Source organism: Pseudochaenichthys georgianus, chromosome 23, assembly GCF_902827115.2.
Source record: "Pseudochaenichthys georgianus chromosome 23, fPseGeo1.2, whole genome shotgun sequence".
In the NCBI taxonomy this organism is placed as follows: domain Eukaryota; kingdom Metazoa; phylum Chordata; class Actinopteri; order Perciformes; family Channichthyidae; genus Pseudochaenichthys; species Pseudochaenichthys georgianus.
In genome coordinates this window covers 12723866-12751724 of record NC_047525.1, presented here as the reverse complement: position 1 = coordinate 12751724, position 27859 = coordinate 12723866, and the positions used below count along the sequence as shown (strand labels likewise).

The 27859-nt window shown below is 41.5% G+C and overlaps 1 protein-coding gene across 2 annotated transcripts; it reads left to right on the top strand.

Annotated features, from left to right (window-relative positions):
- Positions 1–40: 40 nt before the first annotated feature.
- LOC117439061 (liprin-beta-1-like) lies at positions 41–27859 on the top strand. 2 transcript variants are annotated; one of them, XM_034074775.2, is made up of 25 exons: positions 41–164; positions 7786–7865; positions 9676–9881; positions 11020–11100; positions 11826–11939; positions 13807–13917; positions 16163–16255; positions 17850–17967; positions 19950–20011; positions 20409–20475; positions 21053–21171; positions 21388–21461; positions 22068–22116; positions 23125–23269; positions 24091–24220; positions 24304–24423; positions 24518–24668; positions 24851–24962; positions 25043–25131; positions 25535–25657; positions 25773–25898; positions 26108–26296; positions 26671–26829; positions 26918–26983; positions 27099–27859. In XM_034074775.2, the coding sequence occupies exons 2-25, from the start codon at positions 7802–7804 to the stop codon at positions 27174–27176; spliced, it is 2646 nt and encodes an 881-aa protein (XP_033930666.1). In that variant the 5' UTR covers positions 41–164; positions 7786–7801; the 3' UTR covers positions 27177–27859. The 2 variants fall into 2 exon arrangements, with proteins under 2 accessions (XP_033930666.1, XP_033930667.1); XM_034074776.2 differs by having other exon boundaries at positions 26918–27011.

Sequence of the window (27859 nt, the reverse complement as noted above, 5' to 3'; positions counted from 1 at the left end):
CTATTAGCTTGACGTCGCGCGACATGGCTCTTGGTTTGGATGAAAACTTCAGTTCACAGAGAAACGCAATGGGAAGGTGAACGCTAACCATGAAGCTCCTGTGAAAAGTCCCAAAGTATTTGGAGTAAAGCTGCTTTTTTTTTTATTACACTTGGTCGAAAAATGTAAGTTTAACCGAAGTTTAAATTAACTTTAAACTTAAGGCTTAGTTTTAACGGTTTGTTTGTCCAAGTTTGGTTGGTCTTGCTAGTTTAATTGTGTGACCATTAACGCCTTATTCATTTTAATTGGACGTAACGTAGCTAGCTTGATACGAATGTGTGTGTTAGCTAACGTGACGTACAGAGTTTAGTTAGTTTTCAATTGTCAGTATTTCGAGTATCCTCCATATAGTTATTAAAATGGGTAACTTTTTACGTACAATATTTACTGTGTTATTTGTGGAGACATACGTGTAACGTGCAGTTATTGCTGTTAATTGTGCTTTTATTAACAGTTTAAATTAATGTTCTTGTTTGTAATCCGACATTTTTTTGTACTTAAAAATGTGTTATGGAGAAAAAATATTATTCCCTCAGAAATCCCCTCAGGCATTATAGTTTCACCAGTTGAATGAATTATGCTATCTTTCTATGGGAACACTTATTTTTATTTTTATTTAACCGCAGCTAATTAATGCATCACATGTTAATACATCTACAAGCCAAGTGATGAGTCACTGTGGTGAACCTCCAGTCTGGCTCCCACACAGATTGACTGTATAAGCAGCAGAAGCCTACACAAAGCCTGCAGTTTAAAGGTCCTTCTGGTCCAGTGTCAGCTTCTTTCATGATCCATCTCACGCTGCTGCAGCCTTTGTTTGGGGTACAACTCTGTAGTATAACGTTGTTCAGGAAAAAGCTCCATCCTGAGGCTCTGCATGACCTGCTGGCAGCCCTCTTGTCTGCGTCTGCTGATGTCTTAGCTTCCGGGCAAAGGAAAGCATAACAAAGGATTTTATTTCCTTCTCTCACAATAACCATATTTGTATCTCGTCACACTCATGGCTAACGGTTTGCTGCTCAGAAATTCCAGCTGTTTCACACTTGATTGCATAGCCATATCTGATGTGGCTGCAGGAAATTATGCTTAATGAAACACATTTTCACATTGCTTTGAGATGTTTCATTAAGACACAGATCTAATCTCCTAGCACACATCATTTTGTTTCATCAAACAACCGGCATTTGTTTGTTGTTCAGTGACTTAAAGTTCTTTATCAGCCTTAGTTTGTATTCCCAGCTCATTTGGATGAATCAACATGTATTTTGAATTCTCTACAAACGAAGTGTTGCATACATAGAGGTAGGCCTTTCTATATCATGCCCCTTATTTCCTGATGGTTGCATTCCTTGCATTCTTGGTAGAGTACTCTAAAGTGTATTTTGAAAGAAGGGAGGTGTCAATTTAGAGTCATGATATATTGGGGTGTTTACAGGCTTCTGAAATTAAATTAAAATCTTAATCAAAAAAGTATCGCACAGGAAAATAATGAAAAGGCCAGGTTTTATATGAGATGTGGCTTTTAAATTATTTCAGATTTTAGTTTTGTTGGAGCAGTCAGTGCTGGGAAATGGCCATTTCTGACTTAGAGGAAGTCATTTCTCCAGAGTGTGCCAGGAAATGCTTCCTGACAGGACTGAGTGACGGTCTTCCTGATTGTAGGAATGCCTCTGTATTTACAGTTTCATTCATTGTTGCCACTATTGTAGACCTCATTTGCCTTTTCAGTTCTTTACATATTTTAGGCTTAGTTTACAGCGACAACTGTCACATTATGCCCTAAAGGAAGACTTTATGCTTCTGTGCTGAGACCTTGATGACAAAGGCAGTGAAACTTAGTTGCGTGGTGACTTCTTACTCAGTTCCTCCTGCCCCTATACGCAATCCTCTTTTATTATTTTCTGCCTCCTTTGAGATTTTTGACTATGATGTAGTTGAGGGCCGCATGGAAAAACCGCAACAGCTTGGGTTCAATGTCGCGGTGGTATCATGTGAGTCTCTGAAGGACAAAGAGTTGTTTGTGCAGGGTCTCAATATGGCCACCGCTGCACTAGTTTAAAGTCTGGGCTGTCGTTTCTGTCAAACAGTCTGACCTCACTCGCAGCAGCCAAAACTAAAAGTCCACTGAACCTTCTCTTTGGAGGAAATGTAAACAAACGCATGGTGTTTGACTGCTGGATTGCATTTCCAAAAGTCACGCTTCATGTCTGTGTTACCTCTCCAGATAGTACTGTAACTATTATTGTTGTACTTCAACTAATTGAGGTTATTGCTACATTTTATTTGATCAACCACTATTGAAAAAAAATCGATTCGCAATACAAATATTTACATTTACACACGGCAGCGTGCGTTGAAGCTTGCCGGTGGGCGTGTCTGAAACTCGACCAACAACCAATCACATGAATCTCCCGCCCCGGACAAACAAGCACGCAGTTTGATTGGCTAGAGCTTGTACTGGCATATGATTAGATTGGCTGAAGATTCTGTCGAAGCTTCAAAAGTAGAACATTGCTCAACTTTTGAAGCGAGCAACGCGAGCAAAGCGAAGCGACGGAACCACAATGCAGTTCGGCAAAGCGTGACGTCACCCCATTCAAAGTGAATGGGCAGAAGCGTTAAAGCTAGCAGGAAACTAAATTATGAAATGATCCAATGTTGTTTTTATTGGCTGTAAATAGAATTTAGAAAGGTCAATATCTTGGCAACTGTGAAAGCAAAGCTAATGGCACATTTCCACTGCAGCAGGGTAGCCCCGTTTAAGCGTCCCTAAGCACCCTCACTCAGGCTGCCTCGCTGGCCGTCCGAGGCCGTGGTGCATGTCCATTACCGTTTAGGACCTGGGGTAGCAATGCAGTGTAGGCGGGGCACATTTTGAGTTGTTCCCTCGAGCTCCCGCTGGATTTTATCATCCCCAATGAGATGTAGGAAGGTCGTCACCTCCTCGGTCGACCATGGTGTGCTTTTCTTTGATGTTGCCAGTTTTGTAGCTCCTCCGTTTACAAAAATTCTATGTATAACAATGCTGCAAGCTTGCTTCTAGATATATATGCGACACTAGGGATGATCTCGCTCGCGATCTTGTGGCGATTCTCTCTGACCAATCAGCAGTCGAGAGTGTTGACGTCACTAGTTCAGCCCTGGCCCTGGCCTGATAGAACCACGATTTTATGGGGCCGGAAAAAGTACCTGCTAGCCGGTGCTACGCTATATGGAAGGGCCACCAAAACCTGGCCTGGCCGCTTGAGGACGATTTAAGGACGCTTAAACGGGGCTACCCGCTGCAGTGGAAATGCGCCATAAGTGAAAACACAAGGTTACTGGATGCAGTGAGGAAGTCATATTTCTCTTGGTAATATGTTTGATAGCTAAACTGAGGAAAGAATCAAGCAATGTCTTGCACTATACTATGACCAGTTACTGTACTAGCAAACACTAATGCGTCTTTTAATACTACTCTGAGGCAGTTCAATTCTGAAATGCACATCTGTGCCACAGCTGGAAGTAAGCTATCGTAGTGTTAGAAGCACAAGCAGAGGCGTGTGTTTGTGAATATATGCGTCCGTGTGTGTGTGAATATATGCGTCCGTGTGTGTGTGTTCAGAGCCAGATCACTCAGAATGGTCATGTTATCCCAGGCTATTTTCTTTTCAAAAGCATTGTCCCTCCCCCTCAGTATCTCCCTCTCTCTCTCTCTACATCTGGTTGCTGTTAAAGCCACCTTGCAGCAAAGTAGGTAGGACTTTCCGACAGATTTGTCTTCCTATAAAATATATTTGGAAATTTGACTTCACTTGGATACTTTCAGAATGGTGGCATTGATGCATTTATAAAAGGTTTGAATGCTGTGTTTGGAATAGAGCTTTAAGTGAATTGTGAGCCTCAAACTGAGTGCATACAGATTACTATGTAATGTTGTGAAAAGTCCATTTGAAAAAGCTGTAACCATCTTTATGTCTTTTGAACAACATTTTTCAACTCAACCCACAAGAACCTAAGGTTAGCTAATATTAAGTTATATTGTCTTTAACAGAATTAAATAGAAAAATCTGCTTCAGAATACGTCATCTGTTCATCTATCATTTTTCTCCAAAGTAGTTATCTGTTTGGAGTTGAAAGACTTTCCTTCAAATTCACAATTCCTTCACAGATTTAGATGAGAATAGAAATTAAAATGTTTTGTTTTGTCAATCCAAAACCCAAGGATTAAAGTGTTATATAACTGCAGGGAATCTTCCTTTTAGAAATTGCTGCTTTTACATTAACATTTATATTTAAAATGGTTGCCAGTAACATACTTTCTTCTAGACACATACTTGAACGATTATGCTGTTATCAAAATAGTTGGACGAAGATAACTAAATATTTAAAATTGGTTACATATATACAGTATTGTTAAATTTAAAGAAAGACTATGGTATTTACTTAAACAGCTGGTCCTTTTTTTTTAGCAAACTTTTCTTTTAGTGCTTTGATTAGGAATCATTTTCTGCGTTTGATTAAAGCACCATCCTGGGTGTTCACAGCACCAGGACGATTTAGTATTGAGTCCAAATAAGAGACCATGTTTCCAAACGCCCGAGTCTTAAGGAAGGAGGGAGGGAGGTCGCAGAGGTCAGCAGGGATGTCAGCAGTACCAGGCTGTGTTTGTTTTTTTGGATAAGTAACCTGCTCAGGAATGTGTGTATTGCTCACTCCTACACTTTGGCGCTATCAGTCATCATGCACACACTTCTTCACGGAGATGGACTCTCTGTTGGCTTTTCTCATTTAGTCAGAACGTTTTTAATGGATCATCAAGGATGTGAAAGAAGTGGAAACAACTCAGCCTGGCATTTTAAAAATTCCTGGATTTATGAATCTAGTGAATGGACAGGCTAGTTAACCTGAGTTGCAATGCAATCTTCTGTTGCATGACTAGCAGAAGGTACTTGTAATTACATTTAAGCGTAAACATAAAACCAATTCAGTATTTCGAAGTACCGTAGGTTGGTAAGATGCTCTTTTTTCCACTAAATTGGATTTCTATGAAACTCATAATGCCAGTTTTGATGTGGCTTTTACCACTAGACACCGACAGGAGAGCAGCCTCAATTATGGTTCACACTTTTGATTTGTTTTATCTTTCAAAATGTTTCACCCTACCCTTCTTTACTCCCCCGCGGTTGCATCGTGACCAGAAATCGGTACACAATAGTTAAGTAGAGCAGAAGATAGCACACACTGGTGTCTCTCTCCTCATGCCATTTGTTTGTATTGCATTCACACAGTGAGAACACATATTTGGATTCTCAACAAACAACATCAGGCACAAGATTTAGGTTTCTCTCAGGGGGGGAAGCGTCCACCCCGGTGAGAGTAAGGGATGGTTTTGAATCAACCTGTAAGACCTGGATCTGTGGCACTCCTCCACCCTGAATACCCCATGAGAACTGTGACATTTCATTTGAAAGCTGTTGGATTATTTCTAAGGCTGCGGCCACACGAGGACGAAAACGGCTAAACGCATAGGATTAACGCAAACGCAATCGCAAACAAGCTTCCGTCCACACGCAATAGTTATCCGGATAGTGTCTGCCCACACGAGACCGCTCCGTTTAGCTCCAACCGCTGGAGAAGCTGCAGTACATATGCAGGAGCCTGTACGTGGCGCTGTAACTTCCTCCACAAAAGCAGCGAAGAAGCATGGTTGTCATGGTTGCCCTTCTGTTTATTCTCCGCGGTGGGGGCCGAGGGAACCGGGCAGAGTTTTTCGCCAGTCAACGTGTATTAAAGTTTAAATCTTCCGGACAAAATTATAAAAGTGCCGGTCAAAGGTCTTCTTTGTTATTTATTGAGCTTTAAAAACAAATGAATAACGACTCTATATAATATAATAATAAAATACACGGAGCCTCTCTTTTTCCTCCCTCTCTTCGGACAGCGTCAGTGTCTGTCTCATGCAGCAGCTGATCCAGTAATCAGTGACCCGGCCGACAGTAAAAATAAACATATTTATAACTAGTTTAGGGAGTTTGAGAGGTAATTAAAATAGCTAAGGGTGATGATCTGACTTGAAGTGTGTGTTTTGCTGCAGCGGGAGGAGCTGCAGGTGAGCAGAGCTGCGTGTCTCCGTCCTGTCAGATTAGACTTCACTCGCGAGAGAAAGATAAATAATCTGAATTCAGGGTGCAGTTTACTTTGACGCGGGGGTGAGCAGCAGAGGTGGGGAGAGGCGGGGCTATTGTATCATCATTATTGTTGTAGATGTTGCACAAACAACTGTAGCATGGTCAATAGCGTCCGGAGCACGATAGCAACTCTGCGATCCGCCATTGTTGTTGTTGTTGGTGGCAAAACACTTCAGCAATGGCGCGGGGTAAGCGGAGGTGAGCAGAAGAGGTGGGGCTATTGCGCAATCACTATCAGTGATCTGAAAATGTTCGGATAGGGCGTACACACGGAGCCGTTTGACCCCCCAGAGAGTTGCGTATGCCTTTCTATCCACCTTGGGACCCGTTATCGTTTCCTCAGTCGTTTAGTGCCGTATTCGGTCGTCCTCGTGTGGCCGAACGGTCTATATGACACTAAACAGTAACGCAAACGACCGAATTCGTCCTCGTGTGGCCGCAGCCTAAATGTAAGGTATTTTCTGGTATGCTTATCGACCAAGATCCTGTTTTGTAATGTTTTAAAAGTGCTACACAAAATATTTATGTGTTCATCTTGTTGACTAAATCACCAGAATATTTTCGTGGAGTATTATGTAGTAATACCAAACAGTCTGTATGAAGAGGTCTTAGAAACATTTAGCAACAAGCACTTAAGGCCCCTTGTTGACATCCTTGCTTTATTCACGCTCTTTATGCACATGTTTTACCCTGCTGGGTGTGACCCTGTGACCCCTTAAAGGGAGGAAATGAAGTAAACCTGCAAGCCCCCCCCCCCTCACCATGAGACTTCTAAACAAGTAGAGCCACTGTTTATTATTTTGTTAGTTCTGAGCTTTAGCTGCGCACTCCACATACAGTACTGTGTACAATCTCAACCACTTTACATCTGATTGAGTTTCAATTGATAAGTGGTGCAAGTAAAGGAGAGCATTGATAAGAATTCAGCCGTCATGTGGATTCAACTTTGTTATGGAGGTTTGAGATGCCGGGCATGCCATTCCTACAAGGCCCCTGGGAACATAGTGCCATTATTTCAGTTAGGGGCTTGCCCGTGATCACCCGTGACCGCCGTACTGGCGGAAATAAGGCTTGTTGGGTAATAAGTCCTGGCAATCACTTTGTTTTTTGTCTCTCAGGGAGCCTGTTTTTTGTGGCACAGAGTGCAGGGTTAATTTGATGCAGACGTCATTTGAGAAAGAAGAAAGAGGGCTTGTACTCCAACAGGATTAGTGATAACACTATCATGTTTATTTCATAAGGAAATGTGAAAGCATGCAGACAGGCTTTGTTTAAAACTGATGCTTGTGTGGGAGAAGAGCAGTGCTCTGAGCAGTACACATACAATAAAATAGGAACTCACAAGGATTTGAATTAGAGTTACATAGAGTTAACTGTCTAGTCTATAACATGTCAGAAAACAGTTAGAATCTACATTTCCTTTTCCCATGAATGGGTCTTAAAATGTCTTGTTTTGTCTGATCAACAGTCCAAAAATATCCAGTTTACTATCTTAAAAAAATGGTGGAATTTAATGTCGGAGAGCTTTGGTTTAGTCCTTTTTTTACGTGTCCCTCTCTTCTTTCTCTCTCAGATTCATTGAGCTCAAGATGATGTCGGATGCCAGCGATATGTTGGCAGCAGCCTTGGAGCAGATGGATGGGATCATAGCAGGTAACCACATTGTACACTTGGACGTAAAGACCATAGCACTTTTTTAAGTGGGCATGGCATAGGGTCTAGCCACATCTGGAAACCATTGAATTGCAAGCTGGGAATACTATGTCCCGTGGAAGGTAACACAATGTGCCCTTCTCCTTCCACTTCTACCTGCAGTTTGATGTAGTCCCCCTGAATGTATAGAAACGTTTCAAATAATGCTGAAGTTGTGCTGCTGGGTCACTGGCCCTTTCTGCCTCCACTGCATTCCTCCATCATGAGAAATTAAATGAAGTTTCCATTGTCCCCGCCATGACGGAAACTAATGATTATTCAAGCTCTGAGTTTGGAATAAAAACTCCTGCTTGGGAACTTTTGGCCTCTCAGCTGCAGATGAGCAGAGCAGGCTTCACTTTCAGAGTCCCCACTTTTCCACTGATGTGTGTAATTATAGCGCTGAACTTTCCAATGGGAGCAAGGCAGTTGATCACATGACATCCCCACTGTTTCTGCAGAAACCACAGCCCTCACCGAGCCACACTACTCGCTACTGGGAGGAAGCCATGATTGTTCGGATATTTATTTATTTGGCTCCCTCTTTGTGGTCGTTGGACATCTTCATTACGGCTGACATTTGAGACGAATGACAGATGGTGCAGAGTAGGCAGCAGCACACGAAAAACTGTACTGGAGTTCAGTCAACATGTTGTTTCTAAGCGAAAAACAGATTGTAATGTAAATGATGTAATTTCCTCAGATAAGCAGGAAGATTTCATTTCCTTATCGGCACATAGTGGGTGTTTCTCAATGTCGAGGAAGGCTCCTCCAGAGCCACTATTTCAAGGATGCTGCGTCATCGAGTCCTGCCGAAGGACTGTTCCAATGTCCAGAATCCTTGGAATTCTACCGAGGCCGGCGTCCTTTGTTGCGGGAAATTTCGAGGCTGCACATGTGTATCCTCCGGTCTTAAAATCCCCACAATGCTTTGCGCACGGACCAATTTCCAATATCTTTGGCAGAAATTGCGCTCCATTTAAGGCGGGGCCTCGCATATGACGCACACCTGTTAGCCTGTTCCACCATTCTTCGTTTTCCGAGGCTAGGAAGGATTCTTGCCTCGCTTCTGAAGGACCTGACTCGGAAGACATGTCCTACCAAGGAAGCGTCCTCAACATTGAGAAACACCCACTGTGTCACATGATTTGTAATAGAAGACCTTAGAACATTTGCTTGCGCAGTATGTTCGTGTATGTTTGTGTAAACAGGGATAAAGAGAATACTTATAAGTTGGAGTACAATTCTTGCTAAAAGATGCTCAATATCCTATGTGTAACATTTGAGTCACTTAAAAAATGAATGTTCTCAGGGGAAATGAACTATAATAAAAATCCCTGATTGATTAAAGTCAATATTAATGATCAAATAGATGAAATGCCTTTTGTAGTTTCACCCATGAAGTTTTCATGGGACATTTTTTTGAATACAAATGAATTGGAATAAACATTGGGTATGCATATTTCTGCATGCCCAAGTTCTTGTCACAAACCCACACAGGGTTTTGTTGATATGCTCTGCTTTTGTTAATGGCACCCACACAAGAAGAAGAGCTCTGTAAACACACAGTTACACAAACACTTATATGTATAGCTTTGAATAGTCATCCTGCTCCCACCACACCCCCACCAACATATTAGCATTGAATGTGGCTTTGGCAGTACATCCTTTCTTTTGTTGTTGTTGATGCTTGCCATTTGTATTACACTTTGCCCACAGAGAAGTGATGCAATGACTACTTCACTGTTTGATTTGGGTTGAATCTCTCCAGGCTCTAAGGCCATGGACTACAATAACGGGCTGTTTGACTGCCAGTCGCCCACTTCACCTTTCCTGGGGGGCCTCCGGGTGCTGCATCTGCTGGAGGACCTGCGCGGGATGCTGGAGCTCATGGACAACGAGGAAAAGGACAACCTGCGCTGTCAGATTCCTGACTCCACTGCAGAGGGGGTGGCAGAGTGGCTGCAGGGAAGATTGGTAAACAATGATAAAGTGCCATACTGTATATTCTTGCATGTGTTCGTGACAAAGAATTCGACTATTGTGTGTTTTTAATGCTTGAAAAATGTCTCCCTCTCTTCAGCAGCATTACATTTGTTATTGTAAGTGTATTGTGATTGCTTGAAGGCCAGATCAGATTTAATACAGCCAAAAATGTCAGATGTTTAGTTAAAACAATAACAGTTACGATCCCAAGCTAACAACCATCCACGAACTAACACAAACACGTGAATACATTTTAAAACTGCATGTCAAAGCAAGCATATTTATAGCACAAGTCATACACAAGGCAGATTTAAAGTGCTTTCATATTTTAAACTATTAATTAGTATTCGGAGAGAAGAGTTACACGAGAGACCATTTAAGGATTGGCTCAAGCTACGCCAACTTGTGCCAGGAGGGGGTAAAGTAGGGGGGGGGGGGGGGGGGGTTTGCATTCAAATTTCATTTATGATCAGCGGGAGGATACACCATCGGTAAACATTGTTTCAACCTAGCGAAAGTAAACATGTTGCAGATCTCCAAACAAACTGTCATTCCAAACCTTTTTCTGCCTGGAGGATAACATCAGCGTCTTTGCAGGCGTCACTTCTTTAAGAAAGCCTGCTACGAATGATGCTCTGATCTGCGTTGCATCTCTTGATCTTTCTGCATTGCCTATACCGGGACTCTGTTTATTCTAGAAGTGCTGTTATGACGTGCTTCATGAATGATGGAGTTCCTATAGGAGTCCTCCTGCAAATAGTTTCCATGGCGTTGACGCAGACGGGGGCTCTTGTTTTTCTTCCCTCACAGCCTCGTGAGCTGGAGACTTTTGATTGAATTTGCAAATCACTTTCATGTGAGAACACTATCGACCCTCACATGTTCCTCTGAAAACCCAACTCGCATATTTGTTTTTTTATCCAAGAGAATACCATGTGTCTCTCGGCTGGTGTGTATTTTCATTAGGACTCCTCATTCACACCCGCACTACAACATGACAGATAAAGTACAACCCCCTTCTTTTCTATTCAAACTAAACAAACAGTTGAAGTCTCTGATCTATTTCATGCGACAAATGCAGCAGTTTGTTCATATTACCCGAATCAACACTTATTGTTTCTCCTTACAGACGAACGGTCACGGCTCAGAAGTAATCTACCAAGAACATCTGTCACGAGTGGAGAGTGACAAAGAGTGTCTTATTCTTCAGGTCGGTGGGCACAATTCTCCATTGTAGCTTCAAGGCAGCAGAATAATTGCTCTTGATTACGCAATTAAGTGGTTGTGTTCGTGGCTTTTGTTGGTATGTTTGTTTTGTTTATTTGTTATTTAACAGAATACTCAGAAACTAATCAACATACATTCAAGGAATCTGGTGAAAAGATTGATGGACGGTTTACACACGATTAGTTTTCAATGCAGATTGGGAATTTACTAAAAAATATTGAAAAAAGTTTAATTTTGATTTGACCAATCAAATACAAAAATGATGACTGATAAAGTAAACAGAGTAAAAGTCTACATTTATAGCTGTGGGTATACTATTCCACTGACTATTATTTTGAAGGCATTCTAGCTCAAATTGTGTTGCAGCTGTTTCATAAAATGAACACTCAAGGCCAGCATTCCTCTGCCTATCTCTTAATGTCAACAAAACCCTTGAAATCGCAAAACCAGCAATCTGGTAGTCAACACTTACCTGCCCTTTCATTCACACTCAAAGGGCAGGTTAGTTGGAAAGGGAAGGATCCTTAAGCTTTAAATCTTTGAAAGATTTAAGTTATGGGCTTTTTATAGTTGATCATTTGATCAGCTAAATATCATAAACGCTGGTCTATAAACTGTCCCTCAGCCTCCAGTTGAGTATCCCTGACCGACAGTATGTGATCTCTGAGTGCTCGGTGTGATTGTTACCAATGAATCTCCATTGTGCAGGTCAGTGTTCTCTCGGATCAGGTGGAGGTGCAGGGTGAAAAGATACGGGACCTGGAAAACTGCCTTGACCGTCATCAGGAGAAACTAAATGCTACTGAACAGCTGCTGCAACATGTGAGGCCTTAAAAAACATGATGCATTTCATTTGTAACATTATATTTCCTTGTAAAGTGACTTATTATATCTATCCTATTTAAAACAACGTTTAGACTGATACAACTGTTAGGGCCATTTAGTTGTTTATATAGGTTTTACGGTGCTTGGTTAGGTGTTTTTTTTACACTTTTCTAAAGCTTTTGGTAGCGTATCGGGATGTCATATTTCACACATCTCTACTCTGCCTAAGAGTACATGTATTTGTAACTGTTTGTGAATAAACATTTATTACCAGACCGTGCCAAAACTTTGATCTCTCTACATCAGGGGTGCCCACACTTTTTTGGCTGGTGAGCTACTTTTGAAATGACCAGCTCACCGAGGTCTACCAACCAAAAATAAAATCCCAAATTGCAAGGGTTGCTGAATAACACGTTTTATTTATACATGGGATAACTACAATAGGGCTGCAACAAACGACTCATTTGATAATCGATTAATGAAATGATTAATCGACTATTCGGACTATTACTGTATGCCTTGCACAATTTCTCAAACTCAGACAAACAATCAACTTTTAGATTTAGCTTGAGGTTGTTTTAGGCATGTGGAAACTAGCAATGAAGACAAAGATGAATACTTGATTCAAAAATACATATATTATTAAATTAATTTAACAAATTGTTTACAAAATTGACATTGCTTTTTATTTAAATAAAATGTTCATTTAAATTAAATAAATAATATTTCACATCAAAAGAAACAACAGTGTTTTAACAAATCGTATTAAATAATCTGATGACAGAACTGTAAACAAAATAGCTGAAACTTTAACAAAACAAAGAGTAACTCAGTTTCCTCTAATCATAAACCCATGTTTGTATGATTGAGTTAACTCCGTGTGTTGCTGCTAGCATACATAACACCTGACGTGGAAACGTTACTCGTGGACGGGGCTACAGAGCTACTAGAAAGACAGTCGAACCCGGTGCATTCCTCCGTCTGGATGTGGAGCACTTTTGCTAAATGTTTAGACAAATTGCTCGTGTTACCGCCCTTACATGCTAAACACTCTTGGCAACGAGCATTGTCCACATCGAGACGGGTAACATTTAACCACACCTTGGAGCGCTTCTCTCCGCCATCTCCTCCGTGTGTTGCTGCATGGAGCAGCTGAGTGTGTGTACTGCCCCGCCCCCCTCGCACACAGACGGGAGAGAGAGATCTCGTCTGGATCGGAAAGATCGAAAATACACCAACCATAGACGAATTTTTTTGTCTTTTTGCATGTTAGAAACGAGTTGGCGACACTAAGACTGCGAGATAATGTTTGTGTAGCAATAATACATGACCTTTCTCTTTCTAAACTCGCTACTCGGAGGGAAGTCGCTGTCATATGCCTTGTGAACACTCCGATAATGCCTCTCCACGTTACCTTTCTTTGGCAGAGCGACGCTTGCTTTACAAATAAGGCAAATAACCTTTGAATGTGACATCACAAACAAATATTCTTCCTCCCATTCTGGGTGGAAGTGGTATGTCTTTAGCTTTTTGCTCGGTCCCGCACTCATTTTGTTGTTCGTCTCTTTAATTAGAGTTTTCCCGGCACTTGACTGATTTTGTATCGCTTTGCATTCTGGGTTAACAGACTGGAAAGTGATAGGTCTCTTTTTCTGTCAATCAAGTAAACTCCTGAATTAAGTGGCAGGGAGGCCAAGGGAGGAGGGATCAAAACCTGTTTTGTCTATTTTAACGGAGCTGGATTTTTTTTTTATGAATGACTCGCGATCTACCAGCATTGCCCGGTCAACCGCGGTCGACGTACTGGGCACCTCTACTCTACATAATATGTTCTGCTTTACCAATCATGCGCCTTGCTCCACAGGAGCTGTTGACCCGGTCCACTCTGGAGACGCAGAAGCTGGAGCTGATGACGGAGGTGTCCAGTCTGAATCTGAAGCTGACGGCTGTGGAGAGAGACCACAGGGAGAATGAGGTACAACCCCCTCCCCCTGCTGTGTACTGCTATGATAAATAGAGCAGAGATAGCCGAAGTTCTTTTTCATGTGATGTCTGACTCTGAATCCTGGAAGTCACCCACTCATTGTTTTTAAAGTCGCAAAGGTCTGTCGCACTCCACTGGAGGACTCTGTTCTCTGTCATGTGGTGCAGGGTGAACTTCTTTAAGGGTTACAGAGGGGCTTAAACAGCCCTTGTGCTCCTGCAGCTGTTTCCTGCCATTACCCCCCACTCTCCCCCTCTCCCCTCCGGAGGGGCTCAAAGTGTGTGAGAGTTATAGTTTCCATACACTCTGTCCACTAGCTGGGACATATATTCTGGTAATAGAATGTGGTATTTCCAGACAATAAAGCTCTCAAGGGATTTGACTAAATTAAATGCAACTGCATGAATGTCTTTTTGTTTCCATTTAGCTCCCATTAAACTTTAAATCAAATCCTAAAGAAAACAGCATTCAGCCCCATGGTAGCCCCTGAACTTCACATTATGTTTACAATCAGAACTAGCTTTAGAAATCCTATTTAAAATGCTCCAGATCTATTTGTTTCAGTATCAAAGTTAGTTTAGATTGCAAACAGGGTGCAGGATGACCAATCGTTGTTGCTGATTCAACAAAAGGCTATATCAAAAGGCAGCGGTCAGATGTAACCCACAACTTCCACACACCTTCACAATAGTGACTGTAATTCTAAGTGTGTTACTGCTAGAAAAGTCAGCATGCTGAAAAACAGCATATGTGACCCGCTCTATCGAAATCAGTCGGAAGTCTCAACGGCTCATTTCAGAATAAACGTGGATTTACGTAAAAAACTATTTTTTCAGGGTTCGGGTGTTTTGTTTGATTTTAAACAAACAAAGTCTTGGCTTTCAGAATATGAAACTTTTATTTCCAAAATCACACGATAAATACATTTTTGAAGCTTGTAAAGGGACGAAGACAGGCAATCTGCTCTTCCAGCAGCGCCGCCCCCCCTCCCTCCGGCTGAAATTATGAATGTAAGAGTATAGTAATCATAGATAACACGGCAGGGTCCGTTACAGTTTGTTTTCATCTGATTTCAAATAAACGAAGTCTTGGCTTTCAGAATATTAAACTTGTTTCTGCAAATTCAGATGATAAATATAACTTTGAAGCTTGTGACGGCATAATTACAAGCGGAGAACGGAGTAATTTAACGTCACAGCAGGCATAACAACAGCCGGTGTTTCTCGTGAGGGTTTTCCCCGGGAAACAAACACAATACACACAAACGCAAAAATACACACACACACACACACACACACACACACACACACACGTATACACACACTCTCGCGAGCTTCCCCTCCAAACGAAAATATCTTCCCTTCGTAGTATTTTGATAATTTGCTCCACTAATAATCAATCAGATCGATGGATTCCAGAGAAGAGGAAACTTTAAAGGCCTTTTTCTCAAAATGAGGACTCGGTGACAGTCATTATATAATGTGACATATTTCGCTTAATATTTGGAGTACAAAAACAATCCTGATATCATTAGAAAGCTGGGAATCTCCTCTTTCCAACAGTGTATACAACTCAAAATGTGTCTTCGGGTCAATGCGACTGATTTCGATGGAGCAGGTCACATATGAGTGTGCTATTGGTGGACATTATTCTCCCACACTGCATGCACACATGTATTGTACCCTCACAGCAGCAACACATTGAATGAATTGCATGGGTATGTGAGACAGTCTTAGAGAATGCATTTTTATTTTCCTTGTGTAATTGACTGTGGCCTTCTCAAGAAGCAGTTTCATTTTAACCTTCGAAACTGTATTTATTTTCACTCACTCACATACGATGGCATTTCTAAATGGCACAGAAAGCTTAACTAATGGATACAGGTTAGACATCACAGTTTAAATTGATTGCATAGGGATGTGAAAGTACTAAATAACAATACACTTTCAAATGAAAGATTCTCCAAACACTGTTGCTGATTGGGATGAAAGCAGTTTCACCGTAAGTGACCCGACATTTTCCCTTTAGTCCAGGATTTGCCTCGATGTGTGATGTGTGGACTCAGCTTCTCAAATTCCCTCCGGTGGGACATCAGTCTGAAACTAATATTTGGTGCTTTTGGCAGGAATTCTCCCACTGTTAAAACAAATTGTGAACTCTCTCCCACACAGTCTCCATTAACCCCCCCCGCGGTGCAGGCTTTAAACGGTGACGGGAGTTTCTCTCTCCTCCCCAGGGCTTGTACCAGGAAGTAACGGACCTGCGGTTCAGGGTGACTGACATAGAGAATGACAGACTGCAGTGTGAGAAGAAACTCAAAGCTACCAAAGTGAGTGTGCTAAAAATCACTGAAACGCTCACATTTGCTATGACAGGAGATCTGAATTCAATTTGAAGATAGTCAAATGTATCATCAGATGTTTGAACCTTGTGATCTTCCCCATGACATCGATCCTCTGCTTCCTGTCTTTACTCCTATCTTACCAAATGCTTCTCTTCCTCCCCCTTTTTTCTAATGTGATTTTAACATCTTTCTGCTACATGCTAACCTGTCAAGCGTCCAAAGCGGAACAGTGGGCGGTTCACTGGAGATGAGGTGAACAAGGTTTGATCTCCAGTCTGTACTCTTCTCCTTTCTGGCCCTTAAGATGCTCTAAACCTGCTTCTTCTCCTCCACTGCTGCACACTGCTTTCCTGACTTTCACCACGCTCGCTGTAAGTGCTTCACCAGTACCGATTAAATGATCAGAACCTGGTTAACAACCCCTTTTTTTGGGTTAACACCTGCAAACTGAAATAACTTATTTAGTGAATCGTTTGCTAAAGTCACTGCTACAACTATAAACAGTACGATTTTCTTTTCATGGTATCTTTCTACAATTATAAAGTACACATCTTGTTAATCGGTACTTTAAATATTAGCCAGAATTTTGTGTCCAGTGTTTCAGTGTGTCCACAGTTGAGTGAATTTAGTGAATAGTATGAGCTTTGTGTCACAAACAACCACAGTGTGATTAATAGAGGTCAGAAATGCACTAACTTAATCACTAACAGCACTACTGACTAACATTTATTTTCAAATGTTATGTTAAATAACTAGTTTTACTAAATACATAACATTTGACTAATTACAGGGCGAGTTTTACTATGGTTAAAACATACAGTATGTCTTTCATGGCTCTTAATGAACTTCCGGCGATTTGAAATACCTACATTTGTCTGTTTAATATATTGTAAGTTAAATATCTTTGTGTCTTGGATTTTTTTTTCGAGCCATCTTAAAACATTACCATTGACAATTTGTGATGGGCATCTTTTTTCATTCTTTATAGTACTAAAGACTAAACATTCATATTACAAACAACACGTTTGTGCCTTCTAATGTTTATAATGATTCACTGTTTTATAATTATTAGTCATGTCCTTCACTTTTTTCCTGTTTGTACCTTTTATTATCACTGTTTGGTAGGGCTGCTCGATTATGGCAAAAATCATAATCTCGATTAATTGGGTCAATAATTGTGATTGCGATTATTAAATGCGATTATTCTTTGACTTTGAAAACATCCATTTATTGGAGAAAAAAAAATGTGAACAGTATGTTTTTAACAGTTGATTACCCTGAACTTTAAGTTTAATTCAACTGAAAAACCAAAAAAAAAAAAATAATAATAATAAAAAAATCGTTTTATTTCGATTACGTTGTTTTCGTAATCGTTGCAAGCCATAATCGTAATCGCAATTAAAATACGATTAATTGAGCAGCCCTACTGTATGGGCTAGGAATGTGTCTAGCAATATGTGTCTAAAGTTTCTAAGGCAATACAAACTCAAATGTAATGTATCCATTTATCTACCCAAGTTGAATTGACAGATCATGTGATGAGACTTTCAGAACCATGACTTCACTCTCTGCTTCACAGGAGGAGCTGCTGCTGCTGCAGACGCAGCTGGAGGAGCGAGAGGCGGAGCTGAGGAGGCTGAAGGAGGAGAGCAGGCTGAGGTTGGAGAGCCACAACAGAGCGGAGGGAGGAGAGGGAGGTGGGGGCTGTTCAAATAATTATCTGGCTGCTTCACAGAGTCTAATATTACATTTATGAGGATTAGACAAATAGACATTTCACATTCCACCAACACCAGACCCTCCAGCATCCTCTGTAAAAATAATGGTTGCTTTCATCTGGATTTCCCAATTCATTATTTTTTCTCTGTCTTACATTTCACGGACAAGCTGAACTATAACGAGGAGATTAGAAGCTCTAGTTCTTACTAGGGATTTAACGATATACCGAATATCGCGGTAAATAAAAGTCCCAATACCGTCGTGAGACTGACAAAATGTACCGCGATTTAAAACATATATATATATTTTTTTTAATCACTTTTTTTTTTAAACCTTTATTTAACCAGATGGTCCCATTGAGTTCATCGATCTCTTTTTCAAGAGAGACCTGTCCAACATGGCAGCAAGTAGGTTACAACATGAACATAAAACAACAGATAACACAAAAGGACATCGTATTTACAGGGCTACATGTACACACCTAGAGACATTGACAAGTGCCAACAGTATATATATATCTCGCCCTGTCAATAAGCCTCACCTTCTTGGCTACAACTGTATTGTTTCTGAAGTGGTGGAGAGACAATGCACAGTTTGCACCTCGCGGGAGCGCGCACAGCGTAAAGCAAAACCCCATGTATTGATCTGTACGGCAAAGTCAGTTTTGGAAACGATATCATTTCCTTTTGGAGGGAATGCATAACACGGCATAACACCAGAGCCTCGCTGCGGGGAAACGTTGGCGCTGTTCCGAGTTTGTTCTAATCTGTCAAAATGACAGACTGCTTTCAGATTTTTCCGTCATTGTTAAATAAAATAATCGGTTAACGCGACCACTGCTGTCCCGGCAACATCAGTACCAAGCGAGAGAGTTTTTTCCAGAGCAGGGGATATTGTAAATGCCCAAACATCCCAGCTTATAAATACCTGGAAATGTGGACATTCTCATATTCCTAAAAACCTGTCTGATGATGCTGAGTGAGTGACCAGTGAGTTTGAGTTGAGTTACTTGAAAAACTAAAGTGAAACTTGATTTATTTTATTGCAGGGTCTGATTATTAAATGTCCTTATTTGTGCGATGCAGTGGCACAAAGAAAATGCTCTGTTTGGTAGTACTATAGGTACAAAAACACTGGTTTTCTTGTTCCAGTCTGTTACTGTCACTTTATTTTTGACACTTTAAAATACTGCTATCCTACTGCTGTACAAATCAGATTTATTATTTAATAAAGAAACATTTTCCGAGTAAAACATTTTTTTCTTATAGAGAAAAAAAATTGTAATTTTTTTCCCTTCCCTTTATTATTCAATATCGCGATAAATACCGTACCGTGGACTTGTTATCGCGATATTATCGTACCGTGAGCTTTTGGTATCGTTACATCCCTAGTTCTTACCCAACTCCTTATCTGCTTCTATAGGCTACATACCTAGCATTCTGACTGCTTCACTCCTCCCTCCCTCGGCTGACCTTATCTCATCCGCTCTGATGGTGGAGGAATGCCATTTATTCAAAGGGAGTCTCTTAACCATGCCTGTAAACACGTGATTATACATCTGATGCAGGTCATCTGGTTGTTTATTCAGACACCGTTAACATCAAATACATGTAGTCAGTGCCGCTTCTTGGTTGTTGTGAATTAGAGGAGAAATATTTTTTAAAGATTTCATTCAAAATTGGATTCTGATTGATTAATGATCCTTACTTATCTATCTCAATGTAATGAAAAGACTTTGGATTAGATTCTCTAGTGGTTGGCTCGTATTTAATTGTAGTAAAACACAGTCCTTGTTTTTGATAAGTTGTGTTGATAATCGACTCAATACTTCACTGCAGCTAACAAAAACAAGCAGAAACCAGAGCTATAGCTCACTGTTTTGAGCACTTGTGTTGTTATCTGCTTTCAGAGCCAGGGTTGAAAAAGGTTCCACAAGTTAAGTATCTTTTTTCTTTCACAGACACTGAAGTGTTGAACATGAAGAGGGTGTTGGGGTCACTGGCGTCGGCCAACGATGTGAAGGTACGGTGTGATGCGACGCTGTGGTATGAGGCAACAAATGAGCAGTCGCTTTGATTCATCGAGAAATACTTCACACCCAAAATGATCACTTGTTTTACTGAACTTTTGAAACCTTTGAATAAAAGTTCATTATGCTTTCACGCTTCCACGGTGAGCAAAGAGTGGAGGTAAATGGTGACTCGTCAACAGACTCAGACTGTGTTACATAAACAATCTCACTCTGCTGTCTTAGCGAGGATTGTTTATGCGGCTATCCTAGACAATTTTCTCCGTTATTTAATTCTTTTTTTCATGCTGAAGCCATGTGAGAGAACTTTTCTAAGAAGTCAAGGTTACACCGGGTGAGTCATGGATATTCCAAGGATGATTTTGGGGTTAACTGCTTGTTTATTTTCAGGAACGAAGGATAAAGGAGCTGGAGGAGTCCCTCACAAAGAGCAAGAAAGTGCAGGAGCTGATCATAGGTCAGTGTGATTAAAGATCATACACATTGAAAATAATCTTTATTTTTGTAAAACTAATTTGCATTCCTGTAACTACTACGATGAATAGTTAATGAAGTTTCAGCACTTTATTTTAAAGGCCTCACAACCTCACGTAAATAATAGCAAACATCATGTCTACATATCCAACAGAGCCTTGTAACATTGTACTCAATCATCAAATAAGACATTTTAAGATTAAGGTTTTACTATCGATAGATAATACTTAATTAATTCGAAATTTGGAAATTATTTTATTACAGCAGCAGTGTGTTCAGGCATTACAATATTTAAAATAAAGTATTAACACAATAAAATACAAATGAAAGGCAAATGTATACATATCTGCAGTAGAAAAGACATGTATCACAAAGAATACACACTATAACATATTCTGGTTGATTTAGAATGTTAAAATACTACAGTAGCAGAAGAGGATAGTATATATATGTGTATATATATATATATGCATTTAAGTACTTTTAAGGCAGCCTAGAAAGGTGATTGTAGCTTAATCTGCAGCACATTGTCGTTGACTGTCCTACATGTCCTCTCTCAGAGACACTGAAGGAAGATGACTACGACGATATCGCAGATGATCCCTCGGTCTCTGTTTCCATGGAGGTGGATCAGGACTCGCTGGCGTTGGGAGGGGAGGCAGGAAGAAGCTCTGGAGAGGTAAACACAACCTCCTGTCAAAACAATTTTTCACACAGGATGAACCCCAGACGGCAGACTTCCTTTAGAAAAGCTCCATGTCTGCCTCCCACCCTGAGAGCGGTTTCTCCCAGGAATTCAGAGCTCGTGATCGGGGTTAATATTTGTCAGGCTGTGTACATGTTCTGCTGCTGGGAAAATATGTTTATTTAATCCGGTTGTTCTGTGTTGTCTCAGTCCATCCCTTGTATAGCAGTCCTGTCTGAGATGAATGATCTGGACAGAGAGCGACAGCTACAGGCGGCCCACAGGTAACACTGTCATCTCAGCGTCACTGAAATATACTTCCTCTGTCTTTCATTTAGTCTCAGGGGCGGAATACAAACTGAGAAATATCTGCACAACATATCCATTCATTCTGACAGATGTTGTTTGAGCTTTCTGGAGTTTCTCCTAAGCCATGGGACACTTTGTAAGAATATGCTCTGTATGATACAGTTTCCTTTGAGTGAAACAGCTGCTAGTTGTTTAAAGTCCAGCTTCGGTTCAATCAACCAATTATAGTTCAATCGTATTTCTCTTATCTACATTATGTCTCATGAGACTTATGCCCAGGTTAAAAGTCGGCTATGTATTTAAAAAGAAGATTATTTATGTTTGTCTATCATGTAAAAAAAATGCCTTAATTCACTCTTTTATACAAGACAGACGGCTAAATAGCATTAAAGCATTTTAGGGAGGTCAGTACACTTTTCTTTAACTTCATTTTCTTTTATTTCAGTAGTTTTTACACCAGTGATTCACCTTTTCATTATGTTATATGTCTGCAAAGTTTCAGTTCTACAACTATACTTGATTCTGAGGATATTTCAGTACGTTTGTTTTATAATAAATAATTGTTGTTGTTGTTGTTTCAGTTCCTCAGACATCCCACAGCCGGACAGCTCAGCCTTCAGCAGCGAGCAGGTCAGGTGACCTCGCACGTCAACATGTTGACTGCAGTTAAAGAATCCAACATAATAATCATATTATCCAATTGAATTTGAATCTATTAGTCTATTAGTTTCTTCCATGAGTCTCCAGTCACAGGACACACTGTGAGAGATGATCCTGCTCTGACACCTGGTGGTTAAACGGTGCAACTACATTTATGTATCAGGCGAGAATATGAAGGTTAAACAGAGGTGGGAAGGAACTCTGAACTTGTACTTAAGTAAAAGTAGAACAATGTGTGTAGAAATACTCATACAAGTCCTGCAATGCAATATTATTAAGTACAACAAATAATTACACCAACCCTTTTTACATTCATTATTTTGTAGAATGTTCTCATTATAGTTTTACACTGTAAAAAAGAAAAGGAAAAAACCAACAAATAAAACAAATTGTGTACATATATATATATATATATATGAATATATATTTGTTTCTTAATTATCTCATATTTTCATATACAAGGAATAATACAATTTCCTTTTCAAAACTATTGCACTAAATGTCATCTAAAATCCTTTACACTCCCTTTAATTGAGATACACTTTTTAAACATTCTGAATGCTTTACGGCCCGTCCACACATCGGCGTGCGCTGACGCTTGCCGGCGGGCGTGTCTGAAACTCGACCAACAACCAATCACATGAATCTCCCGCCCCTGACACACAAGCAGCGGTTTTATTGGCTAGAGCTGGTACTGGCATATGATTCGATTGGTTGACGCTTCTGCCGAGGCTTCAAAAGTTGAACATTGCTCAACTTTTGCAGCGAGCCACGCCAGCTACGCTCCGCGTCGCTTCCCACGATGCATTTCGGCTAAAAGTGACGTCACCCCATTCAAAGTGAATGGGGAAGCGTCAACACACGCCGCTGTGTTGACGGGCCGTTAGAGAGCGTGCAAGTTACCGATAATATGTTGGTTGGCTCATAAAAATAATAGTTAGTAACTTTTCTACCTTTTGTATTTCTTTTTTCTCCTAGGCCAAAAACAAAGCAGCCCTGGGTTCCTCGTCTCCCATCAGAGCCGGTGATGAGACCTTCGGCTCGAAGAAGGCCCGCTCCTCTTTCGGCCGCAGCTTCTTCAAACTGCGAGGAGGCAAACAGACCGCCAGCTCTCCAAACCTGGGTAACACTGACGCTGCGATTTCCACGAAAGTTATCACATTTCCTTTGGTGTTAAAATCACTTTGATGTTCGTCTCTGATCCTGGTGTTTGTTTCACTGCTGGTTGAATTGTGAAGACCGCAGCCGGAGTGCCAGTGCTCCTGCGTTAGGTACGGTAGAGCACAGCCTGCAGATGTTACTCTGGATTAAACAGCTGGATGTGAAGTAACTGCAGTTCTGACACTGTGACCATTTCACCTACTGTCGGTGAACCCGAGAGTCACATGCTGAACAGCTTTCCCTCCACTTTGCTCTAAATCAGTGGTTCCCATCTCTCTGACCTTTCAAACCTCATCATTCTGAGTTTGTTTCAGTCGTGGTTTTCTGGAGATGCAACAATTGTAGTTTTCTTGTCCGATACATATTTTTTTGGATAAGAAGAAAAAAACAATTCTTAAAGTTATTATTATTAAAAAACCATGGTATGGACTTAAACTAGTTTAAACTCTACTGAAAGTTGGGAATTACTGATAGTTTTCTCTCTCAGAGTTTCTTGTATCCTGCCCTGGGTGAGGTTTCTCTCCATGATCTCACTGAAGCATCCAGCTGTCCCTTATCCATGACTTTAAACCATCTGCAATGAAGCCGTTTCAATGGAACTTTCCACTTAAATATGTATTTCTCCTTGGTAGTGGTTTACTAGTTGCATGGACGGTACAGCTCAGGTTAAACTGTATTTCTTTTAGTGTGTTAACATTGTGTCGTAGTGGTGCGTCTGTAGTTGTTATTCTGTGAACTCTGATCTGGTCCATTCTGGTTATTTATTATGATTATTTTTCACAGCTGAGACGGAACGTAAAGGCACGGATCATCTGGACCTGGCTGGCGTTCCTCCTAAAAAACCTCAGGATGCTCTTCTCTGCTCACCTGAAACCAAGAAGAAGTCCAAGGGCTTCATGAAGTTCTTCGGCAGGTAAGGGTGTGTCAGCTCTATCTAAAGTATTTCATAAGATTCTTGACTGTATCTGTCATTTATACTGTGTGACACTCCTGCAGACTAAAGCGTAGTCACTCTACGTCCTTCAACCTGGATGATGCAGAGACGGAGTTCAGGAGGGGGGGGGTCCGAGCCACCGCCGGCCCGAGGCTGGGCTGGTCCCGCGAGTCCAAACACAGGTCGGTGTCCGACAGGCGTCAGACATGTGAGGCCTGTCTCTGCTCTCTCAACCACTGGATACACTGTGATGAGTACCCCTCTCTGTCCCCTCAGTGCTGTGGACGTCCCCTTCTCCCGCTGGAGCAGAGAGGACGTGTGTGCCTGGCTCCATGAGCAGGGCCTCGGGCTGTATGTGGCCCCGGGGCAGAGCTGGATCAAATCAGGACAGACACTACTGCGGGCTTCACAGCACGACCTGGAGAAGGTAGGACATCTCTGTTTGTTTAATTAGTCAATTAAATATCAGCTTTAGTTTTTCTTTATCCAAAATGTGCACTTGGGCATGTTCCTCAACATTTCAACTCAAAGGGGAGGACGGGGATACTCTGAGATGTTTGTATCTGTAAATGTTCCCTGCGTGACGTTGTGTTCCTGTTCCCGGATCAGGAGCTGTGCATGAAGCAGCCTCTCCACAGGAAGAAGCTGCAGCTGGCTCTGCAGGCTCTGGCCTCCGAGGACGACTACCTCAAATGCAGACTGGACTACAACTGGGTGACCAGTGAGTGTGGCACTCTCTGACGACTGCACTGTCCCCACAGCTTTACATCCAGACTACATTAATGTCTGTTTTTACTTCAGGGTGGCTGGACGACATCGGCCTCCCGCAGTACAAAAGTCACTTTGATGAGGCTCGTGTTGACGGCTGCATGCTGCACTACATGACAGTGGTGAGCTGATGGATCACTAGGGAGATTTATGACTTTTTAATTATTCAATCATTTTGGATGTGTTCATGTATGACTTGAATAGTCAGGGTTGAAGTTGATAAAAGATTGAACTCTGTGGAAGTGCAACATAACGTTAATTCAACTACTTATGGCCTTTTTCCACTCTTTAAAAGTAGCTTTGATGTCCTGAAAGGGAACAACATCAAAGTGGGACTCAAGGGTTAAACATTTGTCATGTAGCCCTGGAGCCTTTGTGGAAGAAATGAAACCCTCAGACATGAAAGTGACAGGAAACCTTTTTTTGGACGAAAGGTTGTTAATCATTATTTTATATTCTGGCTGAACTTTCCCACTGAATAAACCATACAATAATGCCTTCTTTTTTTTCTCGCCTGCTTCCCAGGAGGACTTGCTGTCTCTGAAGGTGGGCAGTGTCCTCCATCACCTCAGCATCAAGAGGGCTATCCAGGTCCTCCGCCTCAACGGCTACGCCCCCAACTGTCTGAGGAGACGGCCCTCTGATGAGGTACCGGAAGTCTCAACTCAGACTCTCCCTCATTTTGTTTTATTTCACATGTATGCACCCCCCTGACACCCGGACTCTCCCCCCCGGACTCCCCCCCCCCCCCCCCCCCCCCCAGAACAACATGACGCCAGCAGAGATCTCCCAGTGGACCAACCACAGGGTGATGGAGTGGCTGCGCTCCGTGGATCTGGCCGAATACGCCCCGAATCTGAGGGGCAGCGGTGTTCACGGAGGTCTGATGGTGAGAGGGGGGGGGCACAGCAGGTGTAGAGGAAATGTTACTAACAGCCCAAACTGGGGGCAGGGTGAATATTGCTACAGATGTCTTTAAAAACAAAAACAAATGTATAAAAAAAGGTCATAGGTGTTGAAAAACACAACACTTGTTTATTTAGTCTCCCTCCTGACCTCTCCTCATGGTGTTTTCTGAAATGTCTTCACGCTCTGAAGGTGTTGGAGCCGCGCTTCAACGTGGAGGCGCTCGCCCTGCTGCTCAACATCCCCTCCAACAAAACCCTGCTGAGGCGCCACCTGGCCACTCACTTCCACCTGCTCATCGGCTCCGAGGCGCAGAGACTCAAACAGGACTGTCTGGAGAACCCCGACTACTGCGTGCTCACCGCCACCGCCAAGGTCAAGGTACTGCTGTCCACACACACACACACACACACACACACACACACACACACACACACATACACACACACACACACACACACACACACACACACACACACACACACTGGAGCTTCAATCATTTACCAACAGAACTGATTTTCCACAAATAAATTTGATCTCACTCAAATGACAGATTAGGGTCATTTTGTGCTTTTGATGAATACAAATGGATTGTTTCATTTAAAAATGTAATGCGTATTGTACAGATTGAACTGCCTATTTTTTGCAAATAATCACACATTCAAATGTTTTTATTTTAGTCGCCCCAGCTCTACTTAAAATGTCTGTACTGAATATAAATAAATGTCAACAACTTGCTTATCGTCCTCCTGCAGCCTAGACACCTGTCATTCGGGGGTTTCGGCACTTTGAGGAAGAAACGCCATGACGATGGCGAGGAGTACGTCTGCCCCATGAACGTGGAAATGCCAAAGAGCAGCAGCTTCCAGATGGAGGGCCAGATCTACGAGGAGCCCCTCGAACACCTGGAGCAGGTACGGAGAAAACTTCACTTCTGATTACTGGAGAGTTTTGAGTCTGCTTTGGCTTTTTGCTGACCCTCTGTTTGTGTGCATTTTGCAGATGGAAGACTCTGAAGGGACCGTGAGACAGATCGGAGAGTTTTCTGAGGAAATCAACAATCTGACGGTGAGACGCTGACCCAAAAAAACCCATGGTTGGTTTTCCTCCCCCCGACATAAACAGCAGCAGGAAATGACAAACTGGAAGGCTTTAACTGACCGTTAACCTCTCTGTGTTTCAGAGCATGCTGAAGGAAGACGAGTTCTTTCACGAGATATCTGTCGACGCTGCAGAACACGATCACATCTCCGGTGTTTGATGGAGACGCTTTGTTAGAAAAGATCAAACTGTGCCAACCAGAATCTAAACCCCTCCACCTCCCCCCCCACCTTTGTAGTAGACATGCTAGACCTCCACCCTGACATTATTCTCGTCCTTCAGAAGTGCAGCCATATCTTTTATTACAATATATATATTTATTAAACATATAATGCATGAAGTGAAAATGCCAATGTATCCTTTTTAATTATTCAAGCATGTGAGTTTCATTTTGAGTGAAGTAGGCATACTTGTTATTTCTCCATTTTTATTTTGAGTGTCGTACTCAAGTGCGCGGAGTAATTTTTCTTATGGTACGTGAAGTTGTTATTTTTACAGCAGAATTTCTTTTTTTTCTACAACAGTTTTGGGATTCTGTATTAGCTTAGCATAAAGACTGGAGGGTTGGCTTTCTCTAATGTTATATATTGACATGAATCTCAAGGCTTTTTCACCAAACATAGTTACGTCTTCCTAGAACTGAAATAATTAGTGGCTGGTAACAGATGTTTTTCAATCTGCTTCCAGTCTTTATGCCAAGCTCAAAAACATTGTACGTGTATTGATCCTGTTTTGTTTTTTTGCCACATGTCTAACTTTCCTTTAAGATATTCATGATTGAAAGTAAATATGAAATGCCAAAGTCATTGTTTTTAAATTTTGATAATAAAAACGAGAAACTTA